The sequence below is a fragment of the Balearica regulorum genome, chromosome 4 (assembly GCF_011004875.1).
Source record: "Balearica regulorum gibbericeps isolate bBalReg1 chromosome 4, bBalReg1.pri, whole genome shotgun sequence".
NCBI classification, from domain to species: domain Eukaryota; kingdom Metazoa; phylum Chordata; class Aves; order Gruiformes; family Gruidae; genus Balearica; species Balearica regulorum.
Window position 1 is genome coordinate 34,008,696 of NC_046187.1, and position 13,651 is coordinate 34,022,346.

The following is a 13,651-nucleotide window of genomic DNA, read 5'->3' on the forward strand; positions in this document are numbered from 1 at the left end:
ACTTGTCTCACGAATGACTCTGAGGATGCTTTTGATTATATCAAATATATGTTCCAATTACACTTTTTTTCCCTATTTTGGCCTTGTTCGGAAATTACTTATATTCTTAAAACTTCGTATTTTCAGTTCACACTTCTAGAAGTAACTTTGGGTTAAAGTGACCTCACTGACCCGATGCCAAAGCACATAATTATTATCTAACTATAGCATAAAGTAGAAAAACATACAGGAAAAAGCACGTAGTTGTCCAAATATCTGAAGTATTAAAGCAAATGACAGCCTTAGTAATCTGCCTTTTGTAGAAAAGGTTCTTATTTTTAAATATGGGGCAGTCTAAAGCACCATAAAGTCTAAAGTCTTTCTCTCCCTCCAACAGATACCACCCCAGACACAGAATCATAGAATCAGAGACTCATAGAACGGTTTGGGTTGGAAGGGACCTCAAAGATCATCTAGTTCCAACCCCCCTGCCATGGGCAGGGACACCCTCCACTAGACCAGGTTGCCCAAAGCCCCATCCAACCTGGCCTTGAACACTTCCAGGGATGGGGCAGCCACAGCTTCAACGGACAACCTGTTCCAGTACCTCACCACCCTCAGAGTGAAGAATTTCTTTCTAACATCTAATCTAAATCTACCCTTCTTCAGCTTAAGGCCATTACCCCTTGTCCTATCACTCCGTGCCCTTATAAACAGTCCCTCTCCAGCTTTCCTGTAGGCCCCTTCAGGTACTGGAAGGCTGCTATAAGGTCTCCCTGGAGCCTTCTCTTCTCCAGGCTAAACAATCCCAACTCTCTCAGCCTGTCCTCATAGGAGAGGTGCTCCAGCCCTCTGAGTATCTTCATGGCCCTCCTCTGGACTCGCTCCAACAGCTCCATGTCTCTCCTGTACTGGGGCCCCCAGAGCTGGACGCGGTACTCCAGGTGGGGTCTCACAAGAGCAGAGTAGAGGGGCAGGATCACCTCCCTCGACCTGCTGGTCACACCTCTTTTGATGCAGCCCAGGACACGGTTGGCTTTCTGGGCTGCAAGCGCACACTGCCGGCTCACGTTGAGCTTCTCATCAATCAACATAAAAAGCCAGTGTGCTGAAGGTTTACCTAGACGATGCAGCAAAATCTCTAGCTCAAACTGTGTACCCAGGCTGAAATGACGATCATTTATTTACATAGCATACCACTTCCTTTTTCACTGCTAACATTTTGGATCCGAGGAGTCATCTGCATTTCCCTGCGAACAAACACCTGACATAGCAACAAGCTTCAAAACAGATTTCACATTCTCTGTTTGACTATAAATGTGACCAAAATTCAAGTGAAAAGAAATATTTGGGCTCCTAAATAATTTTGAAAGCGACAGTGTTAGAATATAAAGTGTTTGACCTAAAAAATACAGTTTCAGTGAGTGCATTTTAGCTTGGCTTCTCAGAATGCACTAGGAAGCTAGGAAAAAGTCTAAAGGTACAGGATTTTGATGTGTTGTATGTCTTTTAAAGCAAGTTTCACAATTCACCTTCAAAAATCCAGGCCAAATTAGTAAAGAAAACCATGGATTTTAAATCAAAAGATTACTATAGGAAAATTATCCACAGGGCTCTGTGAGATTTATATGAACTTCAAATAAGCTTAGCCAAGATAAAAAGTACTTTTCATAAGCTTGTTCTAAAGTATTTAAGCAAGCAAAATGTGTTGATTTGACACACCTTCGGAATTTAAAAGACTTTTCATCTGTATTTTAACAAAATAAATAGTTAACAGAGATAATAAAGAGGGATACCTCTTTCACAGAATCAATAAATCTCTGTGTGGGACTTTATTGGAATTTCAACAGAAAAGTCTTATTTCATCAGAATATCCTTTGGATGGAATTCACATCAGATTTTGCATAGTACGAAAACAGAAGTTTGTGGGGTTTTTTTGTTCTTCATTCAGTTTAGCCATTTTCTCCCCACCCCCCTTCACTGTCTTGCAACAATCTGATACATTTTCTGAAATGCTTTTAGAAATAGATAAAGTGTCCTTCACCAGAAAGAACAGTAAACAAAGCTTTAGCCAAACTATTTATTGAAAACTGAAGATTGAAGCAAGCAAGAGTTTGTTTTTCATGGTTTAATTACAGGCACCTTAATAGATTCTTTATTGCACAGGTTTCCTCAAGGGCTTCCATAAAATATTTTATTCTTCCTCTAAAATGGAAAAATTATTATCTCTGACTTTTGAAAAAATCAACATTGGTAGAGGTGGAAAATATTCAAAAGAGGTTTGGAAAAAAAGTCACAAACAGTATGTCTCAAACAGATTGAGATTTTTGGCTCTTGTATGATTACCTTGCTTGAACCCCATACTTGAAGATGTATAAATGTACTGTGATTTACACAACTTCACACTGCAGTCGTGCAAACAGCACCCCTGTTAATGGCACCTACAATAGTGAACTGCATTGGTGTACTGACTCCTACAGTAAAGCCTTCAAGTATAGTAAATAAAACAAGACCTCAGTAAGGTTTTGAGTGCAGATACTGTATAAGCTGATTTTTTTTCTGTATTTACTGGACATGGAGTTGCACAGAAGGACCTACATCACATCCAAATACCAAAAAGGCTGAAAGGGAGAGAATGACCTTCCTTTTTGACCTCTTCAAAAAAGGTCTGTTTGTCTTTTGACTCTTGGATAAATGATTATGCTGTTCATGTGTATCCACACAAAAGTAGCTTTAAGAAAACAAAACATATCCAAAGCTGCTAAATTTCTGCTGTTCATCATCTGCTGCAAGAATAAACTGTGGCCAGAATTTTTGAACAAGGACAAAAAAAATTTATTTTAAAAATCCTCTTAGTTCTCAGAACTTAAGCATGTATTTTCTGTGTTAGTCATTTTTTGTTTAAGCATCAAAAGCACCAAACTGATAAATATTTACTGTTGCGCTGTCAACAGTACCAAAGACACAAATGAAATTATTGATGTGAAGAAGTGCTAATCTCTGCCCAAAGAAAGAATTCCAAGTGGGCACCAGTTCATACTGAATGTACCGAACTGCTCAAAGAATTGCTTTTGCCTCCACTGTACTTACTAGAGTTATCATTTAAAAGGTTCAACTCCCCACCCCAAATTTTGTGTTCTTTCCTCCTCCTTCAATTCACAGCCCTTTTTCCTGATTTCAAATTCCTTTCATAATGTACATCTAGGCACCTGAGCAAGACACAAGAGAACACTGCCGCAATTAAACTGCCAATTTTTGTTTACTTATATAATTGCTTTTTTCCAATTACATGCTTTCACACTTTGTTAAAATATTTATTTACATGCTACATGTTGAATAAAATTCTCCAAGTCGGCTAGGGAATCGTGAAGAGAATCATTCATGTCTTGACTTCTGAGAAACTTTCGAAGGGTATCTAAAGCACTCAAAGCCTCATTTTTTGATGGTGAAGGCTGTTCAGCTCCCAGAAATTGATCACCTTCATCCTCATCTTCATCACCAACAAACGTGCCGGCTTTATCTGATGTGCTTTCTTTGGCATGCATCCTTTCATTATTTGTGGGTATTTTGCAAGTTTCCAAGCTATCATCTAAAGCTGCATATTCCTCCAAAGATAAACCTTCTGGAAACTCCACTCCAGCTGCCTGTGCATGTGCAATCAAATCAAAATCACTTTCAACCTCTGTGTCATTACCATTTGCCTTGGTTTCTAATTTGAATCCTGCTTCATTATAACTTTTTACAATAGTCTCTGGTGTTACTTTCCTCCAGCACAGATGCAGCATCTCAACTGCATCAAGAAGAGTCAGCACATACTCTTTATTACCTTCTACACAGTCAACAAATCTCTTGATAAGGCAGCTCCTGTATTTCACCTTCAGACTTCTGATAACTCCTTGTTTCATAGCTATACACAAAGAAGAGTCTGGAGGAGAGAACACTAATTTGACAGACTTCAGGTTCTTTACTTCTGTGTGAGCTGGGAGAGAATCAACAAGAATAACTACTTGTCGCTGCTGTGCTTGAAATCTGTCATCAAGTTTATGCATCCACTGTTCAAACACTTCTGAAGTCATCCACGCCATAACGTTTGCTTCATAATCCACAGGTAGAGACTTCACATCTTTGAAAGAGTGTGGACTTTTGTTTTTACCTATAACAAGCAAAGGAAGTTTCTCGGAACCATCCATATTTGTACCCACCACTACAGTTATTCTCTCTTTGCTTAGTTTGCCTACAGAACAAGTTTCCCCTTTAAATGCGAATGTGTTATGCGGTAACATCTGATACAGCAATCCAGTCTCCTGTATATAAAACACATTTTTTGGCTGATAATCATTTAAATGATAAGGAAGAACATTTTGGTACCAAAGAGTTGGAGCATCCACTGTAGTAGTAGCAGCTGCTTCTACAGGCTGAACTCTGAAAACTAAACCATACCTTGACTTGAAACGATCAAGCCAGCCATTACTGCATTTAAAATCACTACGTCCAAGCTTCTGGGCAAAATCATTAGCCTTGAGGCGCAACATAGGACCGTTTACCGGCACATTCAGGCACTGAGCAATTCTGTACCACTTCATCAATGCCTCCTCCAGGTCGGTATGAAAAGCAGTCCTTAGTCTTTTTCTTTTAGGATCAAATCGTAAAGATTCAAAGGCTTCCAAAACTTTTTCTTTATTCTTCATAATTGAAGACAAGGAATTCTTCTTTATGCCATACTTGGCTGCGATGTCTGCTTTTTTCTTGCCACTCTCCACAGCGCTTATGATGTCAATTTTTTCCTCAATAGATATGCTTTTTTTCTTCCTCACTATGGGTTCAGGCAGAGGACTCCCCGAAGCCTCTGCCATGGTACCGTCTTCCAGGCGCGCACATCCACACCGGTGCAGGCACACTCCTGCTCTGCCGCTTTTGGCTGTTGGCGCCTTCAATGAGGCCGGTTTTCAAGACCGCGCTCTGATCTCACGGGCATGGCACTTGGCAGGGACAGGAGCAGCCTCCCCATTACAGCTGGCACACACACGCCAGCGCCGCAAAGCTGAATTCTGCGAACTCCTTGGCTGGCGAGCAGGCTGCCCGGCCTAGGTCGGCTGCCAGGGCCGAGCGGCAGGCCCAGCAGCGCACCTCAGGCCTGCCGAGGCCTGCCCACACACACCCCGAGGGCCGGACACGGCCGCCACCCCCGCAGTGACCACTGCGCCCGCACGTCCCCCCCACCGTGGCCTCTCCCGAGAGGAGCCACCCTTCCAGAGGCCACCGCCGGGCGGTGGCAAAAATACAAGCGCCGGCAGGCGAGGAGGAGCGGGCAGGGCAGAGCGGGCAGGGCGGGCAGAGCGGGCAGGGCAGAGCGGTCAGGGCAGAGCGGGCAGGGCAGGGCGGGCAGAGCGGGCAGGGCAGAGCGGGCAGGGCGGGCGCCACTGCCGGCGGGTGAGGAGCGGCGGCCCTGGTTGCTATGGCTACGGCTCGGCCGGGCAGCGACCATAGACACGCGTGCCGTAGCCTAGAGAGGCCGCTGCCCGCCGCACCTCCCCGGCGAGGCCTTTCCGGCCAAGCGCTTCCGGCTCCTGCTGGCACCGGAGAAGGAAGAAAATAAAGCTGGAGAGGGGACACCGCCGCCGCCCTGCCTGGCTTCCTCCTTCCCCCCTTCCCTCCCTCCCCCCCTCAGCACGACGCCTCCGGGGCGGCAGCAGCGCCGCCGGCAGGTGAGGGACAGGCCCGGGCGGGTCGTTGGGCTCCGGGTTCGGGTCAGGCCCGGCCCGGCAGTCGCCACGGCGGGGCGGGGAGGGCAGGGCCACACCTCACCTCCCGCTCCGTACCGTCCTACGTGTCGCACCGCGGAAGCGGCTTCCGCTTCCCCGGTCTCCCCGGCAGCCCGTGGGTGCGGGCAGCGGGCGGCTGGGCCTGTCGGTGGCGGGGGGGGGGGGGGGGGGGGGGGGGGGGGGGGAGCCCGCAGCCCCTAGCGGGGCCCGCCCGGCGGCTGCCCCCGGCAGCCAGCACCCGCTTCGTCCTGCCCGGCGCCCCAGGTGCCCTTGCTGCAGGGGGCGGGAGTACGGTGCTGGTTGGGGTCTGCCCATCTCCTTGCCCGTCCGTGGGGTTCACGGCAGGGTCCCCCCCTCCTGGGGGTGGTGGGCACCCGGAGAGCGTGGGCAGAGCCTGAGCTTGGTAGAAGGTGGGTTTCACGAGAGAGAAGGGGAACCTGATTGTTGGTTGAGAAAGAAAACTCTAGATGCTGCATAAATTTCATGTCCCTAGGACTTACTCTGCACCCTGACAATTATTAAGTGTGCCAGTTTGTCTTTTACAGCTGGCTAACTGTTCTTAAAACATGGAAATGCTGCGGTGTTGTGTGACAAGCAGGTGTTGCATCTGGTATTGTTTACAAATTATAAGCAGTTCTTCTAGTGCTGCTTATATTGCATCTCTGATCTATAACTTTTAACTGAAATTCCTTTCATCTTGCATCCCCTGAACTAGATGTAGTTTTATTGTTGGTGGAACTGGTAACAAGGAGTTAGCAGTTGCAGTCAGTGGCTTTGTTATCTAAGTGTTGATTCTCTAGAAAAGATAACAGAAGGGTTCTTTTGAAGGGCTGGAGAAGGATGTAGTTTGCTCAGTGCAACTCCAAAACCAAATGGCCATCTGAATTATGGGCATGTTCATGTGTGTATGTATGTATACGCACACAGTTAGAATGTAAGGAATAAGTAATACAGAAGTACATTAGATTGGAAAAATTGGAAGCTGAGCCAATATCTTGATCAGCTGCTGCTTTCTGTTTTGGTAGAAGTTGAAACCATAATGGGAGCTCATGCCTTGGCTATAATCTGGAGATGAGCAGAGCGTTAAAGTGCTTAGGGACAGGTTGACCTAGAGTAGGGAGTATGGAAGTTAGTGGCAGCTGTGTTCTCCAGTCCTTATCTCCATTGTGTCTTGTAACTTTCAAGCATAGTTAGATCTTGCAAGTGGAGCAGCCAGGGAATTCAAGAGCATAAAGAGGAAACTATAGTGTGATTGCAGCAGAAAGTGTTTAATACAGATCTGATCTTGATGAGAATTAATGACAGTGTTCTTAGAAATTGAAATTAAGAAAATACGCATTAAATCATTGTTTTCCGCCAGCACTTGTATTTTCTGCAGTGTTACAAAAACATTTATTGCTTATCTATGCAGTGGAGTAATAAGACAACAATGTAAGTGTGTCATAAACTTTATTTGAACAGAAGATATCTTGCTTTTACCTTTTATTCGTAATTAATTTAAGATAAAAACTTAAGAAGCCAGTGCATCCTGCTTAGAAAAGCAGATGTAGTTGTTGAGAATCCCATGGTTCTCATTTCTGAGACCACAAGTCATTTACTTATGTAACTATGTTAAGAATAAACCCTTTAGTCAAAACAAATTTATTGTTGATGATGTTTAATTCATATTTGCATGAATAAGCAAATATGAAATTTGCCTTTTTTATGAAAAAATCTGTAAGTGTGCCCTTATAACCACTAATTATAATTGGTTAAATGTCTCTGAAGTCTTCATCCTAGAGGAGGCTTAGTTTGTTCTTTATACGTTTTTGCTTTGCTTTTTACTTTGCCAGTTGAGGAAATGATGTCTAAATCCCCAGGACTTAAAAATTGTGCAGTTTTATTTCTGGTGAGCAGAACTTAAAATGACTAAGTTTGTAATGTGATATGTATTTAAGGTGGCTTTGCCATGAGGGGGGAGATTCTCAGTCTATACTGTCTTCTCTGTTATACTCTGGTACATATTTGTGTGGATTTGCAGAATTGGTCTAGCGGGGGAAAAATGTAAATCCAGAGGGGCGGGAGTGATGAGGTCAGGGTTTTGGGCTTAAATTCGTGTCAGAATATGCATCAGGGTTGTTTTTTCAAAGTAGAACATCTCTGAGTTGTAATTGCAGCTGATGGTAACAAATGTCCTGGTACACTGAACAGTCACATAGAATGTTCTGAAGTCATGGCTGCGTTAGTGAAAAAATAATCGATAATGCAGAATTCATACTGCACTGAAGATTAGCAAGCTCTTCTAAAGAATGGCCCTTTCTCTGACACCTGCAAGAGAAAATCAGGAACTACTGAGATGCAGAAGTCTATAAGCATTTCTGTAATGGAACCTTAAATATAAATAATATATGTCTGTAGATACTATGCCGCAATTTTACATGAATGTCTTAACTGCTGAATCTTCGTAAACATGTAGAAGATTTTTTTGTCCTTACATCCAGCACTTGATGTTTACATCCCCATTTTTTTTGCTATAGAAGCAGTCATCAGGGAATTCTGCACTTAAACTAGAACGTACAGTTAAACTTTTTACAAAAGCCACCGTGGTGGGGGGGAACTAGATGATCTTTGAGGTCCCTTCCAACCCATTCTATGATTAAATCTACAGTTTTCCCCTTTCTCATGTTTTAAAGCTGGTCAGTGTGATCCTGCAGAGGTGGGTTGAAAGTGTTGATATTATCTACTTGCAGGAAAAGAATAGGATACAAAAAAGGGGGGGGGGGCGTGCATGCGTGTTGTAACACATAGTGAATTACTTTGGATTTTAAAAAAATGAATTATTTGTCTTTACGCAGTGTCTTCTACGTGGATTTGTGAGATGGTTCATGCCTCTAGACTAGGATATTAAGAGTTCTTAAGGGTATCAAGAAAATATTTTTGCTGCTTATAGCATCTAATAGTTTTAAACAGTGTAACCATGGTATGTAAGTTTCTGTGTACTGAAAGAGGGTAGATTTAGATTAGATATAAGGAAGAAATGCTTCACTGTGAGGGTGGTGAGGCACTGGACCAGGTTGCCCAGAGAAGTTGTGGCTGCCCCATCCCTGGAAGTGTTCAAGGCCAGGTTGGATGGGGCTTTGGGCAACCTGGTCTAGTGGAGGGTGTCCCTGCCTGTGGCAGGGGGGTTGGAACAAGATGATATTTAAGGTTCCTTCCAACCCAAACCGTTCTATGGTTCTACGTGAGGTACAAGCACAACTCCATGATCACTGATGTGGTAAAACTTAGGTAGAGATTGTTTTAACCAAGACAGCACTACGAGATGAATTGATGCTTCTTGTTTAACCAGCAGAGCAAAGAAATTGTACTTACTCTGCTAGCCCATCATGGAAATTTTTTATCTACCCAGATAAAAGCTGTTGACCATAGAGGTTGTTTTCAACCACCAGCAGAGTTTGGACAGGACTGTGTGGGAAAGCAGCTCCTCTGCTGTACAGTCTTTCATATTCAAACGAATTACAGAAAATTCAGACGGACATATAAAGAAGTTATCCTTAACTACTTTGAAAGGACTTTCGTATTAGAGAAAAATCCAACTTCATTCAGTGATAGCCCTGAATGAATTGTTTTTCTGGAGAAAATCTCTTATTTTACATGTTTGGTTTTCCAAATTAAAGTAATAGATTATCCAGTGTAATATGATCTAGATGGTTCAGTTTCTCAGCCTTTGTGTCCTTATTTTATTTCCCTTGTCATGTGAGCTGCTTACCTTATTAATTATTTGCTTTAATTAAAATGTTTTATAGCTTGGGAAATTGAAATACAGTATAAATATAAATAGTGATCTCTTTATAATTTTTGTTAATCTGGTATGTGGTTGAATGGGTATAAAATGGTGCAAGATTTAATGAACTGAAGTCATGTGTGATTATGCTGAATACTGACAGACTGTTTAATTTTTAATGATTGGTTGTCTCCTCCTCTCAAACAGCTGAGTGAATTGCAGTGTCACCTGTAGTTACCAGCTATTTGAAATCAAATTTAGATAGTTATTTAAGCTAGATTAGGTATGTGACTTGTCTTTCATGATCACTCTACTCACAGAGTTGATTTCTTGTGTGTGCTCTCAGTGTTAGTGACTTCCTTTGCCTCTGTAGGTGAGATTTTTTTTTTTGAGAATAAAATTAAAGGGATTCTGTTTCTAGTTAGGCATAACCAACTGAACAGCTTACTAAGTTCCAGTGGCTTAGCATCAATATGAACTTGCAACATTTGGATAAATCTTGCATCTTAACAAAACTGTGATCTTTGCAATGGTAGGATACAGTCACTGTATTGTCACAGGTGACAGTAAATATCAGCTGAAGAACCTTGTTTGACTTCCTGGGTTTTATGTTGCAAGCTTAGCCGTCTGTGCAGGGAAGGTTGCTTTGGCAATGGGAGCTCATGCTGGACTGTATTCTTAGTCTTGGTTAAATTTTGGAGAGCTAAAGATCTGGTCATCATCAAAAGAGGGAGGTTTCTCTTTGCTTTAGCAGAACTTGTAAAAGAAATGTTTTCCAAAAACCTACTTTGGTTTCTGTAAGGTGCGACATCCAGCTCCTTTCACATGAATTAATGCATACCAAACCTGTTTTATTTTCAGGTATGTCAGAACACAGCAATGAATTCACAACAATTGATGAATCTCACCCAGCCGCAGAAGAGGTCCAGTCTGACTCTGAGGTGATTGGGTGATAGTTATAGTAGCGTAAAATCAACCAATCCCCGCAACAGTTTCAGACTGCTAAAAATTCCAATATACATAGCACAGTGAAGTTAATATGGGGATATGAGCTCATGCATATTATCGTGAATGGGTGGGTTTGGTTTTGAGACACTATTAAGAACAATCCAATTAATTCATAACAAAGGATTACTTCAACCAGTAGTCTTTTGCTGTGCTGTGGTATTTGTTTTGTAAGCTGAATAGATTTAGGTGGGGTAGAGTCTGAAGTGTGTAGGTGCTGCAGAAAGGAAGGGTTGGTACTGAAAAGGCAGCACTCTTGGTGTAACCTTGCTGTAACAGAGGCATTCTGTCTGCTGCTGAAGTACTAAATCTTTTTTTCTTGGGAGCAGATATGGCTTCCACCTTCATTGTGGAGGAACCTGACTTTTTAAAATAATGAACAAATTCCTAAGGTTCTCAGTGATATTTAGGTAATCAGATGTGTTTGGGAGGCTGTTTCAGAAAGGTATAGAGTAAACATTTCTCTAGCTGTTCTAGAGTGCAAATGAAAAAAAGATGATGCTGACTTTATTACTGTTAGAGTTTCAGTACCAGTGAATTGGTTTTAAACTATTCATAAAAACAGAACAGTGATTCTGTAGATATTCAGTATATGTCCACATATCATATTTACAGACACTTGCAAAGAAAAAAGTTATTAAAGGACTAATACATTTTTCTAAATAAAATATCCAGCTCAAACTTCATGATTTTCCACAGTAATTATTTCATTCATACTAATACATCAATGCAAATTTAGAAACTTCTTTATATTTACTTTAGACTCTTCCTATGCATGATAAATTTTCTTCTGAGGATGCAGTTTCTTTATATACTTAGTTTAAATCAGCTGTGGGCTGCGCTTGCCACAGGGACACTTCATTCAGCAATCATACTCACTGTTTTAACAGAAATACTGTTGTGATTTGGTGGTTCAGTTTTCTCTCAGATCAGTAAGCTTATCAAGATTGCGTGAGGTTGCAGGAACGTGCATCCAGAGATAAAGAGAAATGGCCATTGGTTTTGGCAGTAGTCTACAGTTGAAGTATTTTGAGATACTGCACTGCTGAATTAAGCTGGTGCTGTGGCTGAGAGCAGTTCTTAATTTGTAATAGTGTTTTATTGCATTATTACCTCCTCTGTTTTGTAGGTACAAGTGTTAAGAGTTGTGTGATGAACTGCTTTGGAGAACCTATTTGAGTGGAAAAATTACCCATCCCCTTTTTGGGCATAGGTCACCTTCTTTTAACCTGCGGTGTTTCTGCAGTCTTGTTTGCTGTACAAATACGTTGTTCTGGACCAGGAAAGACATGGGGGAATGGGGAAAGCTGATGGGAGGGGAAGAGATAAAGGGGAGAAAAAAAAAGGGCAAGGACTTTTTCTTGGCAGCAGTGCTAGCTTAGACTGTTGACTAAAATGCAGGTAGTGATTTCTCGTTCTGGCTGAGCCAAATTAGCAGTTTATCCCACTTCCCTTTTTCAGCTGCTCACTTCATGTCTTTGGTGCTTGTCTGACTTCATTGCAAACTGATTCAACTCACTGAAACTGGAGAATTAACCCAATGAAAAGGTCTATTGTCAGGCTAGTGAGTGGAGTCTGTTTACTGTGCAGTCAGGTGAGTGGCAGGCGTGTGTTGTGGTTGGGAGGTGGGACACTGTGGTTCATAGTAGGAACTGGAAAAGGGGAGTAGTGAAACGTGCTCCTTTCAGCAATACAAGGTGGTGTTTTAGTTCAGACATAATGTGAAACTGAAGTTAGCAAGTAATTTTTTGCTTTCTCTGAAGTTGATATGTAGGTTTGCCTGAAGTAGAAGCACCTAAAAATCCCTGTGAATTGCTTCTAAGCTGTCCAGAGAAGCTGATGACGTTTTGTTTTCTAATGTATGTATGAGACATATACACATATGCGTGAGCATGTATATCTCTGAATAAATGCATAAACATGTATCAATGTACAATATTAGCAAAATTATTTGAGATTCTTGATGAAAAGCACCCAAGCCAAATATTTGATTTGCCTTTCATTAAATTTGGATATGCACTTTTGTTTGTGATCCCTGCCAAATGAAGCATATCCCCCTGATGGTACAGGACTTCCCCTTGACACAGTGTTTTCTGACAGTTTGCAGAAAGGAGAACGGAAATAGCTGTTAGCCTATGCTGATGTTTCAGTATTGTACAGGTAGCTGTCACAGGCCAAGAATTTGAAAAAAACCTCACTTTACCATGTGAGGTAGAAATATAGTTCCTGGCAGTCTTGGAGTTTAAGCAGAGGGGAGATTTAGAGCAAGCTTAAGAAGCTTGAGCTGTTGAACAGATTTTTTAAATCTGCGATGGCAGGTAACTAGAACATTTGTTCTAATGCGAGGAGCAGGGAGTTGGACTTGATCCTTATGGGTCCCTTCCAACTCAAGATATTCTATGAAACGAAACAAATTTCTGTTTTAAAAGTACTTATAAAATATAGACAGACCTTTTGATGTCCTTCAGTATTTTCATTTACTTAAAGGCTCTGAGTTTTGAGTCTGTTCTGTTGTATGAAGAATGACCCAAACGCAACTGTTCTGTGTTCTAGTTGTGGATGAAGACTGGGCTATATGGAGAATTTTGTATGCTAGGCCAATGTGAATATATGGCATGCAAGCTATTCCTTCCCAGTGCTGAAAGAAGGCACTTACTGGATCCTGAATGAGAGGGACTGATGGGGTTAGTGTGTATAAAATACATATACGTGTATAAATCTATTCTCTGTGTATTTAGATTTTTTCAAAAGCAATGCCTAAATGTTTAGCTTCTCATTTTAGGGAAGTGTTTCATAAAGCATTATTTTTGAAAGAGTAGCTTTCAATTCAGTGTTGCTAAGTTAGTTGTAGAGAAAGTCTTGATCCTCAAAAGGGGAAAATGGATCACCTCAGATGGTATTTTATGGGTCTGTATCCACAGATTGTAGTTTGTATGTATGGCTCTTAGAGTGAGTGGCTTGGCCTTTATCTTTTCTTTCCCTCCCTCCGTAAAAGGCAGCATTTACTCAGAACTCAATGGACTTCAGTCTCCCTGCTTTTGTGTTGGTGTTTTTGTGATGGTGGTATTTTATGCTGCTAATTGAATAAACTTATTACACTTTCAGAAATGTACATCGGATTTTGTAGATACCATATAAAGTT

The 13,651-nt window shown here is 41.9% G+C and overlaps 2 protein-coding genes across 16 annotated transcripts in view; one reads left to right on the plus strand and one right to left on the minus strand.

Moving 5' to 3' along the window:
- Positions 1–2,055: 2,055 nt before the first annotated feature.
- On the minus strand, positions 2,056–5,326 carry TIGD4 (tigger transposable element derived 4). Its single transcript, XM_010297866.2, has one exon. It carries the CDS (start codon positions 4,830–4,832, stop codon positions 3,294–3,296), a length of 1,539 nt encoding a protein of 512 aa, XP_010296168.2. The 5' UTR covers positions 4,833–5,326; the 3' UTR covers positions 2,056–3,293.
- A 142-nt stretch (positions 5,327–5,468) lies between these two features.
- The window catches only part of ARFIP1 (ARF interacting protein 1), a 45,766-nt gene continuing 37,583 nt past the window's right edge, over positions 5,469–13,651 (plus strand). For 5 of the 15 annotated variants that reach the window (XM_075751706.1, XM_075751709.1, XM_075751713.1 and 2 more), the window contains exons 1-2: positions 5,546–5,684; positions 10,366–10,445. In XM_075751706.1, coding sequence (XP_075607821.1) covers positions 10,368–10,445 — 78 coding nt within the window. In that variant the 5' untranslated portion in view covers positions 5,546–5,684; positions 10,366–10,367. Of the gene's footprint in view, positions 5,685–5,923; positions 6,006–10,337; positions 10,446–13,651 lie in introns of those variants that run through there. The other 10 variants (XM_075751715.1, XM_075751717.1, XM_075751718.1 and 7 more) reach the window with 8 other exon arrangements.

Coding starts and splice junctions, on each gene's coding strand:
- TIGD4 (XM_010297866.2), bottom strand. CDS start 4,832: ATGGCAGAGGCTTCGGGGAGTCCTCTGCCTGAACCCATAGTGAGGAAG.